Source organism: Miniopterus schreibersii, assembly GCF_964146895.1.
Source record: "Miniopterus schreibersii genome assembly, chromosome: 15".
NCBI lineage: Eukaryota > Metazoa > Chordata > Mammalia > Chiroptera > Miniopteridae > Miniopterus > Miniopterus schreibersii.
In genome coordinates, this window is record NC_138115.1 from 17446926 (window position 1) to 17464085 (window position 17160).

The 17160-nt window shown below is 40.1% G+C and overlaps 1 protein-coding gene across 4 annotated transcripts; it reads left to right on the forward strand.

The window, feature by feature from the left end:
- The first annotated feature begins 81 nt into the window (after positions 1–81).
- Positions 82–17127, forward strand: GLT8D1 (glycosyltransferase 8 domain containing 1). 4 transcript variants are annotated; one of them, XM_081160322.1, is made up of 11 exons: positions 88–164; positions 3663–3794; positions 10118–10171; positions 10255–10353; positions 12598–12811; positions 14133–14250; positions 14480–14564; positions 14728–14840; positions 16106–16272; positions 16359–16471; positions 16634–17127. In XM_081160322.1, the coding sequence occupies exons 3-11, from the start codon at positions 10156–10158 to the stop codon at positions 16822–16824; spliced, it is 1116 nt and encodes a 371-aa protein (XP_081016448.1). In that variant the 5' UTR covers positions 88–164; positions 3663–3794; positions 10118–10155; the 3' UTR covers positions 16825–17127. The 4 variants fall into 4 exon arrangements, with proteins under 4 accessions (XP_081016450.1, XP_081016448.1, XP_081016449.1 ...); XM_081160323.1 differs by lacking the exon at positions 88–164 and adding an exon at positions 171–551; XM_081160324.1 differs by lacking the exon at positions 3663–3794 and having other exon boundaries at positions 82–164.
- Positions 17128–17160: the final 33 nt, after the last annotated feature.

Below are 17160 nucleotides of genomic sequence, written 5' to 3' on the forward strand. Positions count from 1 at the left end.
AAAAGTGCGGTGGCCAGGGAGCAAGCGGGTGGAGAGACTCGGTGCGGAGTGCTGAGAACGCGGGCGGCCCGGCGGCGGACTGGGCCCCGGGGCCTGCGGCGCGAGCGCTGAGCTGGCGGGGCGGGCCGGGGCGCGGGCGGCGGCTCCTCCTCCTCCGGCTGCAGGTAAGGGGGCCCGCGAGCATCCGAAGGGTAACGGCTTGCGCGAACCCGGAGTCTTTCTCCGGGCCTGAGGGGAACTCTGGGAGCGTCACAGCCCCCGTCACCTCTAAGCGTAAGGGGGGCCCTATTGATCCCTAGAATTTAGAAGGGACTACCCCCGGTGATCTCGTCGAGAGAAAAGAAATCCCCTCGGAGAGGGGACCAGGTCCTTCGCTGTCCCTTGCACCGGTGTGAAGAGACCCCCAACCCCGGAGTCTCCAAGTTGGCCTTCCGGCAGGTTCATTGACTTCACTGGCCCTCCCAGCAGAGACCAGCCTAGGGTTCTCTCTGCCTCTCAGGACTGGTGTCTGTTTCAAATGCATAGGCCCCTCTCCTGTTACTCTGAGCGAGGTGGGTGCCCATGTTTCGGAGAGAAACCGTTCTGGAGAACCCGGGCCTGCGCGTCTCAGCCGGCTCTCTGGGTCAATGTTACACGTTAGGGTCACGGACGGTGCGATTCTGGGCGCCCCCAAGGCAGGTTGGTGTGTGGCGGCTGCCCCCTCACTCATGCAGTCAGCAAACATCCATGGCATCTTTTTTTGTGCTAGGCAGTGGGCCAACGATATGGCTGACCAATACGAGGCCCTTGCTTTCTAGAACCAGAGTGTGTCCAGGGAGACAGCAGCATTTACTCAGAGGTAGGGAGGCCCGCGAGATGTGGGAACTCAGGGGATGTGCAGCTGAAGTTAGGGTTTGGGGGCTCCTTTGACTCCTGAAAGCTAAGGAGGACCTGGCCTGATGAAGAGGTGGGAGAAAGTGGATGAATTTCCTTAGTGCCGACCCACCTTTCAGCCTGGCAGACACTAAATTGACTTTTTGTTCGCATGTAGAAATAGACATGTTCCTCTGTGTTATACCTCTTTTAAATGAACTTCACAGGGTGGCAGCTATAGAGCCTTTATGGTATTTGAGCTATACAGATAAGATGGGAAAAGGAAATTGCCTGACAGGCTCCATCTGAGAGAGAGCTCCATGGGAATCCATGCCCTTTCTTACGGTGGAATTTGTTTTCATGATTATCATAAAAGATCGTGTTCCCTACCTGAGCTGAGAACCAGCCTTCCTGCTCCTCCTAGGTTAGCAAGCTTGGTCATTCAAGTATTACATGCCTTCTCCAAATTGCCACGTGTGGTTTTAGATGGAGAGGATACATCAGTAAAAACTTTTCAGTGGGGTCCCTTTTCTCTTAGAACTTACCTAATAGTCAAGGAAGACAGAAATAAACAAATGAAATTTCATAAAGGTGGTGAACTTCCCTGATGGGATAGGAGGAGGACAGAAAAATGACCGTGGTCTTTGGTGACTTTGACAAGACCAGTTTGAATGGAGCAGTAGGGATAAAAATCTGGGTGGAGGAGACTAAAGAGAGAAGAGGAAGTGGAGCTAGAGACTTTAAATCCCTTCAAGGTTTTACAGTGAGGGGATGCAGAGAAATGGATTTGTGGGTCAACTGGGGTGAGGGAGTGGTGTCTTTTTTCCCCTTTTTATTAAGTGGAAGATACTTGAGCATGATAATATGCTGGTGGGTGTCATCCAGCAGAGAGGAAAGAATATGCTGATGCTGCACCAAGGATGCAATTGTAGGGTAGGTAATAGAGCATCAGTGGAATGGCCATTCATGTATAGTTATACATAGTAATGAGGGAAAGCAGAAAAGGCGAGCACAGTTGCTGAATGTGAGTACTAGTGCAGGTAACTAGCAAGTTTAAAAAAATGTCTTCCCTGGCTAGTGTGGCTTAGTTGGTTGGAGCGTCGTCCCCGGTACGCCAAAAGATCACGGGTTTGATTCTGTCAGGGCATATATATACCCAGGTTGCCGGTTTGATCCTGCACAGAAGGCAACTGGTTGATGTTTCTCTAACATTGATGTTTCTCTCTCTCTCTCCCTTCCTCTCGCTCAGAAATCAGTACGAACATCTTGCCCTAGCTGGTTTGGCCCATGGTTAGAGCGTTGGCCCTCAGACTGAAGGGTCTTGGGTTTGATACCTCGGTTGCAGGCTTGATCTCCCGCCCTGGTTGGAGTGTGTGCAGGAGGCAACTAATCGATGTGTCTCTCTCACATCACTGTTTCTCTCTCTCCCCCTTCCACTCTCTCTGAAAAGCAATGGAAAAAATATACTCCAATGAGGATTAAAAAAAAGACCATATCCTCAGGTGGGGATTCAAAAAAAAGTCTTCACCCGGCCAATGTGGCTCAGTGCTTGAGCATTGACCTATGATCCAGGAAACTGCTGTTCAATTCCCAGTCAGGGGACATGCCTGGGTTTCGGGCTCTCTCCCCAGGAGGGGGTATGCAGGAGGCAGCTGATCAATGACTCATCATCGATGCTTCTCTCTGTCTCCCCCTCTCCCTTCCTCTCTCTGAAATCAATAAAGATATATTTTTAAAAAAACTTTTTTTTTTAAAGTCTTCTTTCCCCCAGGGTTTTTTTACTCATATTTTTGGGGGCCCTGCCCTGGGTGAGTATATGTGTTTTGTGAGTAAATTGGGAATGTAAAGATTTTTAAATTTCTAAACAAAAAATATTAATTTTCATAGTGAGCAATTTGAATATTGCTGATCAAATTGTATACTGTTGTGTACTTTTAACAAAAATATAAGCCATTATTACACATCCCAGGGTCTACATGCGGTTTTGTTTTGAGAATGAACTATGGGTCAGGAACCATGGGTCAGACATACTCCATAATAATGGGCATTTTTTATATAGATAACTGTGGAAGAGTTTTAGGAGCAAGTGGTTTCCATCATGCTAATCTACTTAAGTACATCAAATATCCGACAGGATTGTGTTTTTCTTGTGTCTAGCTAACTGGGATAGCACAAATACATATGCCTTTCAATTCACATACTGCCTGTAAGTAACTGTTACTGGATATTGTTGAGCTAAAACACTGTCCCTTGTACCATTAACTAAATGAGACTTATTTGAGTGAGATAATCTTGGTGGAATTTGGTTCCAAGCTTTGTCTGAGCAGCTCATGGCTTATGGTATATAGTTCTGTGTATTCTTTAGAGAGGAACTTCATTGATATGATGTACTTTACATGTGCTTCCCTAGAAGGAAAGGAAAGACACAGAGTATTTTAGATTGTTCTTAGAGAGTCTGAATTATTTTCTCCCAAATTTGTAATCTAGCCTGTGATCCTGTTTTTTAAACCATCTTTCAAGATATTTCTCCTGTTTTCAAAGGCCTTGAGAAATCAAATGCCTGATATGCGTACACTTTACTTAAGGTGTAATTAGTTCAAACTTACTTGGATTTTAGAAATATGCTATATTAAAAAATGCTTTGTAAAATTAATAACCTTTTGTAAGTATTAGGTACTCAGATGGGAGAAGATAAAATAGAAAAGGGTAAAACTCTCAAACGTAGGATCACAATATCCCAGTTCTATAAAATTTGTTTTTAAGGAAGTATTACCCAGACATTGTTGTAGAAATCTAATTGTTTAATTTAGTACCACCTGACAGATTAAAGATGGCGGCACACTGAGTGGAAGCTACACTGACTCTCCCGGAAACAAACTGGAATTACAGCTAAAACATAGAAAAACCATCCTGAATAATCAACTGCAACTGAAGATGAGCTGGTGAGCACCCTCATAACCAAGGAGGAAAAGTAGAGACCACATAGAGACTGGTAGGAAGTGCAGAGGTGCGAGATGGCTGGCTGGGCTCCCACAGGCAGCAGCTGAAAGTCTGGAGGGATATCTCAGCTGTGGGGGTTCCCACTGAGGACTCTGGAGCCTAAATCCCAGCCTAGGCTTCCCAGCCAGGAGTACCAGAACTGAGAGAGGTACCCACATAACATCTGGTTGTGAAAAGCAGCTGGGTTTCTGTCGGCCAGGGGGAGACGGCTAGAAATGCAGGCACCCTCTTAAAGAGCCAATGCACAAAGTTTTATGTGCAGCCACTCACCTTGGGCCCCAGCAGAGGGAGGGCAGAGTGGACTGGAGCTGTGTGAGGAGAATCTAGGGTTGTGGGCTCTGGAGATTGAGATCAGGAGGCACTCATCTGGATTCCTGTGCCGAATCATTCCCCCATACTGCAGAGGACATCTTTCTCAGGCAGACTTTTTTTGCTGCTTTTGCCTGCAGGGGCAGGGGGGGTGAGTATTTGCCCCACCCTGCTGGAAAACCTCTGGCCCAGCCTGGAGGAGTTTGTACAGTCTGAGGCTCATTAAGAGAATCAGATTAATCAGCCTGCAGGCAGAGGCAAATCTTAGAGTGCTTTGAGTCTTTGCCTGATCTGCTTCTGGACCCTGGCCTTGGAAAAGGAGACTTTGGTATGCATCTTGGTCCTATCCAACCACACCCAGCCCCCAGCCCCAGCCCCAGCAGAGGAGACCTCAAGCTGAGGGTTGCCGATAGCTCCAAACAGGGTACTCAAAGCCAGTCACAAATTGCGTCTGACATTGGCCTGCACCAGAGACCCTCCAAAAAGACTGAGAGTCCTAGCATATCTACTTAATACATAGAAACAAACCCAAACAGGCAGCCAAAGTGGGGAGACAAAAAATCCCCAAATGAAAGAACAAGAGAAATCTCCAAAAATAGAGCTAAATGAAATGGAGATAAGCAATCTATCAGATATAGAGTTCAGAATACTGATTGTAAGGATGCTCAACAGCATGAAAAAAGATATGGGAACTGTGAAGGAAATTAAGAATGACATAGCAGAAATAAAGAATACATTGGAAGGAATAAACAACAGATTAGAGGAAGATGAGGATCAGATCAGCGAATTAGAAGACAGTAGAAAAAAATCACTCAGATCCAAAAAGAAAAAACAATTAAAAATCAGGAGGACAATCTAAGGGAACTGTGGGACAATATGAAATGTAACAATATTCCTATTATAAGAGTGCCAGAAGAGGTTGTACTTTTCTGGTCAAAAGTACGACCTCTTCTGGCAAGGGTTAGAGAACCTGTTTGAAGAAATAATGGCAGAAAACTTCCCTAACCTGGTGAAGGAAAAAGTCACACAAGTTAAGGAGGCACAGAGAGTGTTAAGCAAGAAGAATCCAAAGCGGCCTACGCCCAGACACATCATAGTTAAAATGACAAGAATTCAAGACAAAAAATCTTTTTTTTTTTTTTTTTAAATATATCTTTATTGATTGCAGAGAGAGGAAAGGAGAGGGAGAGAGAAAGACAGAAACATCAATGATGAGAGAGTCACTGATTGAGCCCGCAACCCGGGCATGTGCCCTGACCGGGAATCGAACCCCAATCGCCTGGATCCTAGGTTGACGCTCAACCGCTGAGCCATGCCCGGCCGGGCAAGACAAAAAATCTTAAAGGCAGCTAGAGAAAAGCAATCTGTTACCTACAGAGGAGCTTCCATAAGACTGTCAGCTGACTTATCAGAAACTCTATAGGCCAGAAGGGAATGGCATGAAGTATTCAAGGTAATGCAAAACAAGGATCTGAAACCAAGACTACTCTATCCAGCAAGACTATTATTCAAGATAGATGGTGAAATAAATAACTTCCCAGACAAGGCTAAAGGAGTTTATCATTACCAAACCAGCATTGCGGGAAATGTTAAAGGAACTACTGTAATTAGAAGTAGAAATAAAGAGAGAAACATAGGCATAATGAATTAAAATGGCAATAGGTAAGTATCTATCAATGGTAACCTTAAGTGTAAATGGATTAAATGCCCCAATAAGAAGATATAGGGTTGCTGAATGGATAAGGAAACATGACTCAAATATATGCTGTCTACAAGAGACCCATCTCAAAACAAAAGACTCACACAGGATGAGAGTGAAGGGATGGGAAAAAATTCTCCATGCAAATGGAAATGAAAAAAAAGCTGGGGTAGCAATACTCATATCGGACAAAATAGATTTCAAAATGACCATAACGAGAGACAAGAAAGGTCATTACATAATACTAAAGGGATAGATCCAACAAGAGGATATAACCCTGATAAACATATGCACCCAGTATAGGAGCACCTAAATTTATTTAAAAAATTTTAGAGAACTTTAAGGGAGAGACAGACAGCAATACAGTCTTACTAGGGGACTTGAACACCCCACTGACTTCACTGGATAGGTCTTACAGACAAAAAATAAACAAGGAAATAGTGACCCTAAATGACACACTAGATCAGAAGGATTTAATTGACACAGAACATTCCACCCCAAAGCTGCAGAATATACGTTCTTCTCAAGTGCATACGGGACATTCTCAAAGATAGACCACATGTTAGGACACAAAACAAGGCTCTACAAGTTCAAGAAGATTGAAATTGTATCAAGCATCTTGGACCACAATGGCACGAAATTAGAAATCAACTACAATAAAAACACTAAAAAACATTCAAACACATGGAGGCGAAATAGCATGTTTTTAAACAATGAATGGGTTACCAAAGAAATAAAGAAAGCAAAAACTTCCTGGAAACAAATGAAAATGAACACACAACAACTCCAAATCTATGGGACACAATGAAAGCAGTCCTGAGAGGGAAGTTCATAGCACTACAGGCCTGCCTTAGAAAAGAAGAAAAACTTCTAATAGACTCTCTAACCCTACAACTCAAAAACTTAGAAAGAGAACAAGAAAAGCCTGAAGTAAGTAGAAGGAAGGAAATAATAAAGATCAGAGCAGAAATAAATGACATAGAGACTAAAAAAGACAATACGAAAGATCAATGAAACCAAGAGCTGGTTCTTTGAAAAGATAAACAAGATTGGTGAACCTTTAGCCAGACTCATCAAGAAACAGCGAGGGCCCAAATGAACAAAATCAGAAATGAGAGGTGAAGTAACAACTGACCCAACAGAAATACAAAGGATTGTAAGAAAATACTATGAACAACTATCCGCCACAAAGCTGGACAACCTGAATGAAATGGACAAATTCCTAGAAAAATACAACCTGCCAAAACTCAAATCAGGAAGAGTTAGAAAACCTGAATAGGCCCATAACTGCTGATGAAGTCAAAGCAGTAATCAAAGGGCTCCCAGTACACAAAAGCCCTGGCCCCAATGGTTTCACAGGGGAGTTTTACCAAATATTCAAAGAAGAACTAACACCCACCCTCCTCAAACTATTCCAAAAAATCCAAGAGGAAGGAACACTTCCAAGCTCTTTTTATGAGGCCAGCATTAGCCTAATTCCAAAAGACACTACAAAGAAAGAGAATTACAGGCCAATATCCCTGATGAACATAGATGCCAAAATCCTCAACAAAACATTAGCAAATCATTTCCAGTAATATATTAAAGAGATCATACACCATGACCGAGTGGGACTTATTCCAGGGATGCAAGGCTGGTACAATATTTGAAAATTAATAAACGTGATACATCACATAAATTGAAAAACAAAAATCACATGATCGTATCAATAGATTCAGAAAAAGCATTTGATAAAATCCAACACCCATTTTTGATAAAAACTCTCAGCAAAGTGGGAATAGAGGGATCATACCTCAACATAATAAAGGCCATATATGACAAACCTATGGCCAACATCATACTCAATGGGCAAAAACTAAAAGCATTTCACCTAAGAACAGGAATGAGACGGGTGTCTACTTTCACCACTCTTATTCAACATAGTCCTGGAAGTCCTAGCCACAGCAATCAGACAAGAAGAAAACAAAAGGCATCCAAATTGGAAAGGAGGAAGTAAAACTCATTATTTAGAGATAACATGATATTGTACATAGAGAACCCTAAAGACTCCACCAAAAAAACTACTAGGTTTAATTAATAAATTTGGCAAGGTAGCAGGATTAAAAATTAACACCCAGAAATTGATGGCATTTTTATACACCAATAATGTACTCTCAGAAAGAGAAACTAAAAAACCAATCCCATTTACCTTGCAACAAAAAAGTTTAGATACATAGGAATAAATTTAACTAAGAGGTAAAAGACCTATACTTGGAAAACTATAGGACACTGCAATAAGAGGGAGAAGAAAATATAAACAAGTGGAAGAATATACCGTGTTCACCGATTGGAAGAATTAACATTAAAATGTCCATACTACCCAAAGCAATCTACAAATTCAATGCAATCCCTATTAAAATACCAACAGCATATTTCAGAGATCTAGAACAAACTCTTTGAAAATTTATATGGAACCAAAAAAGACCCCAAATAACCACGGCAATCCTGAGAAATAAGAACAAAGTTGGAGGGATCACAATACCAGATATCAAGTTATACAACAAAGCTGTAATCAAAACTGCCTGGTACTGGCACAAGAACAGACATATAGATCGGTCAAACAGGACAGAGAACCCAGAAATCGACCCACGTCATTATGGTCAATTAATATTTGAGCAAGGAGGCGAGAACACATCATGGAGTAAAGACAGTCTCGTCTATAAATGGTGTTGGGAAAATTGGACAGGTACATGCAAAAAAATGAAACTAGACCACCAACTTGCACCATACACAAAAATAAACTCAAAATGGATAAAAGACTTAAATGTAAGAGATGAAACCATAAAAATCCTATAAGAAAACGTAGGCAGCAAAACCTCAGACATCTCTCATAGCAATATGTTTGCATAACCTGTGGAAACAGACATTGGTATGTGGAAGGCTTGGGGGTGGTGTGGATGTGGGATGGAGGGGATCAATGGGGAGGAAAAAGGGGACATCTGTAATACTTTCAACAATAAAGACTTTAAAAAAAATACAGAATGATCATGAGTAGCAAAAATCTTTGATGTTAATGCATGGACTTCTGAAAACTACTTGGATAAGCTGAAGTTTCTTTTTCCAAGTTTCTAATTCTTAGCTGTCTTCCAAATGAATCGAATGTAAGATATCAACAAATAATTGATAACATATTATGGTAAAATCATTAAATTTCTGCTTCAAGCATAGCTTAGGATATGCTGTTTTCCATATCATTTTCACATTATCCATGATTAATAATAATTAAAATAACATAGATACCATTAATGCTGATTTTATCATTATAATTTGGACTTTGTACCTTTTACATGACCATTTTATGTTGCATTTTTTGAAGAGCTTATTTTGGTGTAAATTATACTTGTTCACCTTTATAAAAATTCAAGAACTACAATTGTTTTGAAAAATAATAATCACCTAAGTGCTTACCTCTCAAAATGTTACTGCATATCTTTGTATAAAAAAGAGATGATATAGATATAAATAATATATGAAAAAAAATAATTTAGTACCACCTACAGTTTTGTTTCCATTGATTATTTGTTTTGAAAAAGTGAAGGCATGAGACGAGCTGGAGAGCATAAGCCACAGGGAAGAAGCTAATAATTTCTTTTGGCAGATTTTAATTTTTTAAGAATAGCTATACTCTATAAACTTTTGTTGTTTTGGGTTTGTTTTTTTGCACTGTAAACTTTTGATAGCAAAATTGAATTTTGTGAATTTTTGTTATGGTTCTCTGCTATAGTATTTTTTCTTGCAATAGTTTTAAATGCATGTGAAAAATGTTCTCCCCCCCCCCCTTTTCTTTAATTCCAGTTAAAGGTAAATGAGATACAATTCAAAACAAGGATGTTTTGTACCAATGAAGCTTGGGTTACTTTATTATAGACAACTGAATCCCTGTCTAATTTAACAAGGAATTTTAAGTAGAAATTCATACTATACTTTCCGTAGTGGTTAGACCCCAGGTAGACCCCTTGGTAGAATTTCTTTTGCTTTTCATCTAAAGGCATATAATGTACATGGTTATCTTATTTTTCAAAGTTATTTGGAAGTATTTTATTATGACTAGCATAAGAAATTCAGATCCCAAATTGAGTTCTTGGAAACTGTTCATTCAAAATGAATTTCTAGCAGAATGTATACACTTCTTATTTCTACTTCAATAAAAGTATTTAGGCATTTTGATAGCCATTCTTATGTACCTACTGACTTTGGGGGCTTCTTTTTGTTTTGTAGGATTAATAACTAATATTTATGTAAGACAGAAGAGAAAGATGTCATTCCGTAAAGGTAAGCTCTTTCTACAATTTATGTTTTTATTCCTGGTCAAAAGGTAAAGAGATGTAATGCAGGCTTTCCCCTCTGTGTTTCAGTAAACATCGTCATCCTGGTCCTGGCTGTTCTTTTCTTCTTACTGGTTTTGCACCATAACTTCCTCGGCCTGAGCAGTTTGCTAAGGAATGAGGTTTCAGGTATGGGAACCTTTGGCATCTGTTGAGGACCTGGAGTTCCCTGTGTCCCACATCCTAAGTTATATCAGTAGGTTAAAGGGGGAAAAAACACACAAAAAAACCTTTCTTCTTGGCCTTACAGAAGCTCCTAAAGGCTCTGGGATAAGGCATGGTGGTACTCACTGCACTCTTTGCAGCCTTCCCTTCCCTCCTCTTCTTCCTTCTGTGCAGTTATTTCCTAAGAGTTTGATCTGACAGAAAATCATTCACCAAATCAGAGGCCAGAGAGGAGCCTTTGTGGGCTGCTGCCCTTTGCGCACATTTCAGCAGAGCAGGGCTTCAGAATGTGGGGACAGTTTTCATTGGTGGTTGATGCCTGCTCTGCACACTAGAGTGTCAGTCTGGTTACTTTCCTTCACCTGTTACTTTCCTGTAACCTGTGGAACTATATCAGCAGGACTCCAGTGGTAAAACAAAACCATAAAGTCCTGTCAACTGATTTTAAAAATCAATTTATTATATAATGCCATTGCTAGATATTTAAAATTATTTGTTCATATTGCTCTGCCTTGGTATTGAAGGATATTTGAGGCTTCAGAATGTTTGTTAAAAATCATTTTTGGATTGCCACACACCATAGTTGATCAGAGCAAGAAAAAACTAATAGCTTTCCTGAGTGCTCTGACAGCATGTATATGCATATGTGTGTATTTGTATGTATACATATATATGGGGTGGGCAAAAGTAGGGTTACAGTTGTGAGTACATAAAACAGTTTATTCTCATTTATTATTGTATTATTTTTCATATGAACTGTAAACCTACTTTTACCCACCCTATATGTATGTAAAGTAATACCTACTCCTGGTGGGAACTTTTATAAAAAAGAAAGTAGCACTCAAGCTCCATGAGAGCATTTTGTGTACTGCTTTATCTCCCGTGTCTCTGGGTGATGGCTGGTATGTAGGAGGTGCTCAAAAAAATAGTCATTGAATAAATGATCATTGCCTAGAGATAATTATTATTAAATTTTTGGATTAATACCTCCCAGTTTTTCCCTCCTCTATAATTTTTCTATACAGTTGAAATTATACTATATATAAACTTCACACATGACATGTTTTTCCACATGATTATATCCTAAGTATGTCACCATGACAGTAGAAACTCTTCATATGTAACTTTAATGCCACAGTTTGTTTCCTCAGGAAAATCTTTTGGTACAATGACTTTGCAACTTTTTGATGGCATCCCTATAAGAAATGCATTACATACAGCACACACATGTACGTGTGTGTGCTGATTGTCTGCCTTTCATGATGGTAGACATCTGTCTGTTTTATTCATGGCTGTAACCCCACTACCTAGATATTGCCTGGCACATAGTAGGCACTCAGTGTTCAATGAATGATTTGAGTAAATGAATGGATATATTATAAAAGGCAAAAAGGTTTACAAAACAATACGTGCAGTTGCTGTGTAGGATGCACTTTGATATTTTCAAATTCAGTGCTCTATTCCAATTAGGAAATGTTTTTGTACTCAAATTCTGATCGTGACCCACTAAATTGATTTCATGCCTACTTATGGTACATGATTCATGGTCTGAAAAACTTGTGTTTCTAGGTTTTAACAACTGAAAATCGTGGCTTTTAGTTAGGTATCTCAGATTTTGTCCTTGAAAGGCAAGAGGAATTATTGGGTCAAAGGCCATGTACTTGTTTAATGCTCTTGATACAAATTGCCAAAAATTGCTAGAAAGATTCTGTTATATTCCTATCAGTCGTGTATCAGAATTTTGTCGACCTGGGGGGTTTTTTTGTGGGTTTTTTTTTAATGTTTGTATTGATTTTAGAGAGAGGGACGGAGAGGGATAGAGAGATAGAAACATGGATGAGAAAGAAACATCATCGATTGGCTGCCTCCTGTACACCCCTACTAGGATTGAGCCTGCAACCCAGGCGTGTGCCCTGACCTCCGGGAATCGAACCAGTGACCTCTTGGTTCATGGGATGATGATCAACCACTGAGCCACACCAACCAGGCTGGGGTTTTTGGAGTTTTTTTTAATGCTGCTTCTGCTTTTCCAAAAGCCTGGTTACATACAGGAAAACACAATTTCTGGGCTGTCTACTTCACAGTGTAATGGGGAAGAATGAGGTAAATAAGCATGACAATCCTCACCTCTTTTCATGTCTTGTGCTCTGTGTCAATACCTCATGAGATTGTTTGTCTCAGAGTACCTTTCTTGTGTGTTCTTTGCAGATTCAGGAATTGTGGGGCTTCAGCCCATAGACTTTATCCCAAATGCTCCCCATCATGCAGTAGATGGGAGACAAGAGGAGATTCCTGTGATCATTGCTGCATCTGAAGATAGGCTCGGGGGGACCATTGCAGCAATAAACAGCATTCAGCACAACACTCGCTCCAATGTCATTTTCTACGTTGTTACACTCAATCATACAGCAGACCATGTCCGGTGAGCTCTGGTTGCCTGATGATTCTTCTAGAGGATGCTCTATAAGTATATATTTCCTCTATACAATTGAGATTATACCACATATAAACTGCATGACATGTTTTTCCATGTGATTGTACCATAAGCATGTTCCCAAGATAGCAGAAACAATTTAAGGAACTTATGCTAAGATGTAAATCAGTTGTGTCACTATGTACACTGTTAATTCAAGCTGGTATTTTTTTAGTAATAAATTTTCTCAGAGAAGGAAGCAATATGTTGATTTACATCCTGTTATAAGTTCCTTATCTCATGAACATACTCTGAGTATATATGGTCTAGAGTGGGAAGGGATGTGGGAGCAATGGCAAGGTAGTGTGATGAAGTGAGCACAGATACTGATACAAATTCTGGCCCATAGTGACTGGGGAACATTACTATCCTTCGGAACCCTCATCTATAAATATGGGATGAAAATATCCAACTTAAAGGATTATTGTATCAAGAAAATGAGAAAATATATAAAAATACACCTAGTACATAATCACTCAGTAAATGGTTTTTACTATTATAGTGATTTATAAAAGAAACCCAATCTGAGGGACAGCCTCATCCATGCTTTGAAAATGCTTTGAGTTAAGGTTTACAAAATTCACTCCAAAAAACATCTTGTCTGACAGATTAATAGTTGTCAAAGTTCTAAAACATTTGTCCTTGTGGCTTTCTCCATGTTTCATGTAAATTATTATTTTTCCATATTTTAAAAACTCAGAAACCATCTAAAATAATGTAGAAACAAATAGACTACACAGATAAGTATCCACAAAATGCTGAATCGAAATGGACCTAGGAAAAACGTGCAAAACTTCTTTAGGGAACACTTAACTTTTCTTACCGGCAGTATGTTACTCAGGTGAAAGAATTTTTTAGTCATCACAGTGAATTAATGTATGTAGATTAACTGATTTTCAGCTCTGTTGATAATTAGCTTTCACTACCATCCTACTTTGACACATTTTCTTCACCATGTATTTAGTCCATATGGTGATGGGATGTTCTCAGTTACACAGTGAGTTTTTCTACAATAGTGTAATTTCAGAAAAGTAATCAACAGTGTGAACCTGGTGGTAGCAGTACCTGTTACCATAAAATCTTGGCTCAGAGAGGGACTTTGGTGGGAATACTCTCTTGAGATGTGGAAACCAAGGCTCAGAGAAGTGGAGAGGCTTGAAAGCTCCTATTTGGTTCCTAGGGTTTCTCTTTGGAAGACACAAAAAGATAAGGCTGTGGTTTTGGGGCATGATTATTTAAAACTGAAATTTTGGCACTTTATTTTCATTAGGTCTTGGCTCAGCAGCAGTACTCTGAAAAGCATCAGGTACAAAATTGTGAATTTTGACACTAAACTTTTGGAAGGGAAAGTAAAGGAGGATCCTGACCAGGGGGAATCTATAAAACCAGTGAGTTCCATGCATCCTTGTATATGGGAGTATTAGGAAATGACTGAATATGTGGGTAACTGTGGGTACAATGCAAGTAGTTTCCTGGGACCAAGCCTGGGCAATTCTAAGTGACCTCTGACTGTCTCCTGCATGGGTACTGAGAGCGTTCTGTGAGTTTCTAGTAAATAAAATGTATGCACAGCCACTGGTGAATCCTATGCTAATGCCTCTCTTTTTTCTTCCCCAGTTAACCTTTGCAAGGTTCTACTTGCCTATTTTGGTTCCCAGTGCAAAGAAGGCCATATATATGGATGATGATGTAATTGTGCAAGGTACCAAAGAATGTCACTCATCAGTGCTGTTCTCTCCAGAGTGTGGGCTGTAGTGGTTGTCTTATTTATGGTATCCTGTTAAAGGTCATCTTAGGAAGAAGCGGGAGGAATAGGAAATCTTGAGGCAATTTGTAATATAAATCTTATACCTTATCTATTTTAGGTGATATTCTTGCCCTCTATAATACACCATTGAAGCCAGGACATGCAGCTGCATTTTCAGAAGATTGTGATTCAGCCTCTACTAAAGTTGTCATCCGTGGAGCAGGGAACCAGGTAAACTACTTAAGAGCCCTTGTAGACACTCCCCGAGAAGCAGCAAAATCAGGGAGCTCTTCTTTTTGTTGCTGCATTTTACATTCCCCAGTTATTTCATCGCAAAACAAGCCTGTTTTCCTGCATTGGTTCATGGCCTCGACAACCTAATTCTCTTTGACCATCTGACTTAATATTTTTTGTTTCCTATTCTGCCTAACTTGGAATCCCAAATGTCACTTTTATTTGCTTTACATGTAGAGCCCTCTGTTAATAATCTAAGTCATAGGTTTTAATAAGCAGCTCTTCTCTTTACTGTCAAATCACAGCTGCATAACTGTTTCACAACATATCCAACAGTGGTCTCATAAGATTATAATGGAGCTGAAAACTTCCTATTGCCTAGTGAGCTTGTAGTTGTCTTAATGTTGAAGCACAATGTATTACGTGTTCACGGTGATGCTGGCGTAAACAAACCTACCGTGCACATAAAAGTATAACATATACAATTATGAACAGTACATAATACTTGATAATAAGCAACTATATTATTGGCTTATGTATTTACTATACTATTTATCATACTCGTTCTAATAAAAATGTTTGCTGCCTGGGCTGGTGGGCTGTTGGTTGGGTGTTGTTCAGTGCACTGAATGGTTGCCAGTTTGATTCCCTGGTCAGGGCACATGCCTAGGTTGCAGGCTCCATCCCTGGTAGGGGGTGTGCAGGAGGTAGCCAATCTACACTCTCATGTTTCTCTTTCTAAAAATTAATGAAAGAGTATGCCTTTACACCCTCAGCAGCCTCATACATTTCATGTTTACTGTGTCTTTTTTTAATATTCTTATTGATTTTGAGAGACAGGGAGGGAGGGGAAACATTGACGTGAGTAGAACATTGACCAGCTGCATCCTGCATGCCCCCTACCAGGGATCAAGCCAGCAACCCTGGGCATGTGCCCGACCAGGGAAATCGAATAGCCAAAGCACCTGCTGGGGCTACTGTGTCTCTTGACTGCATAATTTTCTCTTTGTGCTTGATTTACTCTCAGGTGGTTTTGTATAGTAACATGCTGTACAGGCTTAAGCCTGGGAGCATTGGGCTATATACAGTGTCTAGGTGTGTAGTAGGCCATCTCATCTAGGTTTTTGTCAAGTGCACGCTATAACGTTCGCACAATGAAATTGCCCAACAGTGTGTTTCTCAGAACATATCTGTCATTAAGTGGTGCGTGGCTGTATATATCTATACAGTAAACATACTATATATCCCATTTGTGTTTTTAGTACAATTACATTGGATATCTTGACTATAAAAAGGAAAGAATCCGCAAACTTTCTATGAAAGCCAGCACCTGCTCATTTAATCCTGGAGTTTTTGTTGCAAACTTGACAGAATGGAAAAGACAGAATATAACTAACCAGCTGGAAAAATGGATGAAACTCAATGTAGAGTAAGTATAAAACTGCCCTAGCTGTATTTCAGCAGGAACTATTCACAATTCTTCACTAACAGCTTACATTTGTTATCTGTCCCAAGAGAGGGACTGTATAGCAGAACACTGGCTGGCAGCATCACAACACCTCCTCTGTTGATCGTATTTTATCAACAGCACTCCACCATTGACCCAATGTGGAATGTCCGCCACCTTGGTAAGTATAAATAATTAACAAAAGGCCTAAGCTAAGAAAGAACTAAGTATCTAAAGGACTATCCTTGGGGATGTGATATATCATTTCCTTTCTCCAGTTTGATGTGGCATTGTCTTGTGTCTGACTAGTATAATCATTTGGTTCTTTTTCTCTCAATATAAGGCTCCAGTGCTGGAAAACGATATTCACCCCAGTTTGTAAAAGCTGCCAAATTACTCCACTGGAACGGGCACTTTAAGCCATGGGGAAGAATGGCTTCATATATTGATGTCTGGGAAAAATGGTATATTCCTGACCCAACAGGTAAATTCAGCCTAATCAGAAGACATACGGAGATCTCAAATATAAAGTAAAATATAATTTATGCTATAAGCATTTCTCAGGAAATCCTGGAAGATAATGTGTGGGAAGTAACAGTTGTGGCAACCCATGGAAAAAGGGACATTTCAACTGGGTAGAGGACAAATGGCACTGGCAGTCAGTTTCCCTGATTGTGTGTCTCCATCTGCCTTACCAAGTGTTTGCTTACTACAGTGCTGAATGACCAGAGGTGAATGGACTGATATGGCTGGTGTAGCTAGTTCAACACTGCTGCTTGGTTTTAAATTTGTAACCTGTGGCCTGATCTATAAATAAAGTGAAACCTACATTTTTCAGTAGGTATGTGATTTTTTGCATCCAGGTAAATA

Coding starts and splice junctions, on each gene's coding strand:
- GLT8D1 (XM_081160324.1), top strand. Junction 12,812..14,132: donor CATACAGCAGACCATGTCCG/GTGAGCTCTGGT, acceptor TATTTTCATTAG/GTCTTGGCTCAGCAGCAGTA. Junction 14,565..14,727: donor TGATGATGTAATTGTGCAAG/GTACCAAAGAAT, acceptor TATCTATTTTAG/GTGATATTCTTGCCCTCTAT.